Source organism: Austrofundulus limnaeus, unplaced genomic scaffold (assembly GCF_001266775.1).
Source record: "Austrofundulus limnaeus strain Quisiro unplaced genomic scaffold, Austrofundulus_limnaeus-1.0 Scaffold86, whole genome shotgun sequence".
Lineage (NCBI taxonomy): Eukaryota > Metazoa > Chordata > Actinopteri > Cyprinodontiformes > Rivulidae > Austrofundulus > Austrofundulus limnaeus.
In genome coordinates, this window is record NW_013952488.1 from 1,756,799 (window position 1) to 1,758,604 (window position 1,806).

Below are 1,806 nucleotides of genomic sequence, written 5' to 3' on the forward strand. Positions count from 1 at the left end.
GATCAGTCTTTGCTGCCATTAACCAAAGACAGCTCTTTGAGAATTCCACTGGCGTCCACGCGCCGCCGCTCCCGGATCATGTCCTCCAGGCTGCGGAACACCAGCGTGTGCACCCCGCTGCCGGACAGGTGCACTTTGAGGAAATACTGCTGCTCGGCCGAGTGCGCCTCCCCGCCGGCTTTAAACTCCCGTTTCCCAAAGCGGCACCAGGCGGCGAAACTTTCCGAATTGGTCCAGCAAATCTCCTCGCTCCTCAGGCCCACGTGTCCCACCGCGTTCTGCATCACCAGGTCCGGAGGGAGCGGCCGGAATCGGTACCGATTGTTGACTATCCTCCCGCGCCGGCCGCCGCTTACCTCCAGCAGGCTGTCCTTCCGGATCTCGCCGCCCTTGTGCAGGTGAATGACCTGGTCGTCGTGCGCGTAAATGAGCCAGTGGGGCGCCTGCGCCGTGCCCACCAGCTCCAGCAGGTCCCCCGGTTTGCACATAGTCAGCAAAGTTTTGGCCGAGTACACGTTCAGGTCCTCGTTCTCCCGCAGCTTGGAGAAGATGCATTCCTGGGAGCAGAACGCCGAGTACTCCACCTCGCTGACCGAAAAGGGGCCCTCCTCCTCGGTCTGGCTGTGGTCCTTGGTGAAGCCGCAGTCGGACGGAGTGCGGTCGTCCACCTCCTCTTCTTCGTCAGAGAAAAAGTAGGCGACGCCGACCCGCAGCTCGTCCTTCTCCAGCCCGGACGGATCCCCCGTGGGCAGCTCGCTGTAGTTGAGGTGGGTGATCCGATCCAGTTGATTTCCCATCAATGACCTGGCAAGGCAGAGGCATGGACTGCGGTGTCTGGGGAGGGGGGGGGGGGTTAAAAAAAACAAACAAAAACAAACAAAGAAGGAAGGATTATCAACAAAACTCAAAGCGACACAGCTTTGCGCTCAAACGCAACATAAGCAGGGGTGAAAGATCTGAGTCACAGACTTAATTACTTATTTGTCAATCATTAAATATGTTGGAATGCACAAACACAAGCATGGATGAGAAAAAAAAACAACTTCCATCTGGAAGCTGCTGCGTAAAAAGGCCAGTCTGGTGTTTTTACGCACAGAACAATAAAAAGTGAGGAGGTACCTGTGCGCTCCCAGAGCAAACGATCAGATGTCCTGATGGTCCATGAGTACAGAGGGCTGCACAGTCCTCTGCTCCCCTTCTGCTGTCTTCAATTTCCTCTTTTCTTTTTTCTTTTTTTTTTTTGGTCCCCCTCACGCAGTCTGCGCACCACGCACCGGGGAGCTCCGGCTGTAGTGCGAGCTCGTCACTTCACCCCTCTCCCCGGCGCCCAGCTCCATTTAAGTACCACGGAGAGCTCCGCCTCTGCCGGCGCGCTCCGCCCTTTGGTGGAGTCCAGAACCGCCCGGGCCAATGGGAGCCGCGGCGGGGAGCACGACATTCATTCAAGGGGATCCAATCAGGCGCGTGCAGGGGGTGGCTGGAGCCGGCAGACGGCTGTTACCGTGGTGTGGTGTTTTTGTTGTCAGAGTGCTGAAGATGTCTCCACATGAGCAGCGCGACTTCACATTCAAGTTCGAGGCGTCAGTCAGGCGGGATTAAGACGCAGCATATGTCACAACAAGCTGACAAATCTGTAATGCTAAATGTTGCCCAAATGGCTCCCAGATCACGTGCGCACAAATTTTCACCTAGATAACCAGATTATGGTGTATATTAGACACTCTCTCCATGGAGATAATGCTTTTTGCCAACCACCAAAAGGCAAAAAGGCAGGCAATGAAGTCATTGCTTGTCTGGTTAGCAAAA

General features: G+C 55.4%; 1 protein-coding gene across 1 annotated transcript; it reads right to left on the bottom strand.

Moving 5' to 3' along the window:
* Positions 1-1,315, bottom strand: lratd1 (LRAT domain containing 1). The gene is made up of 2 exons (XM_014011898.1): positions 1,120-1,315; positions 1-834 (listed from the first exon to the last, which is right to left on the bottom strand). Exon 2 carries the CDS (start codon positions 795-797, stop codon positions 3-5), a length of 795 nt encoding a protein of 264 aa, XP_013867352.1. The 5' UTR covers positions 798-834; positions 1,120-1,315; the 3' UTR covers positions 1-2.
* Positions 1,316-1,806: the final 491 nt, after the last annotated feature.

Coding starts and splice junctions, on each gene's coding strand:
- lratd1 (XM_014011898.1), bottom strand. CDS start 797: ATGGGAAATCAACTGGATCGGATCACCCACCTCAACTACAGCGAGCTG.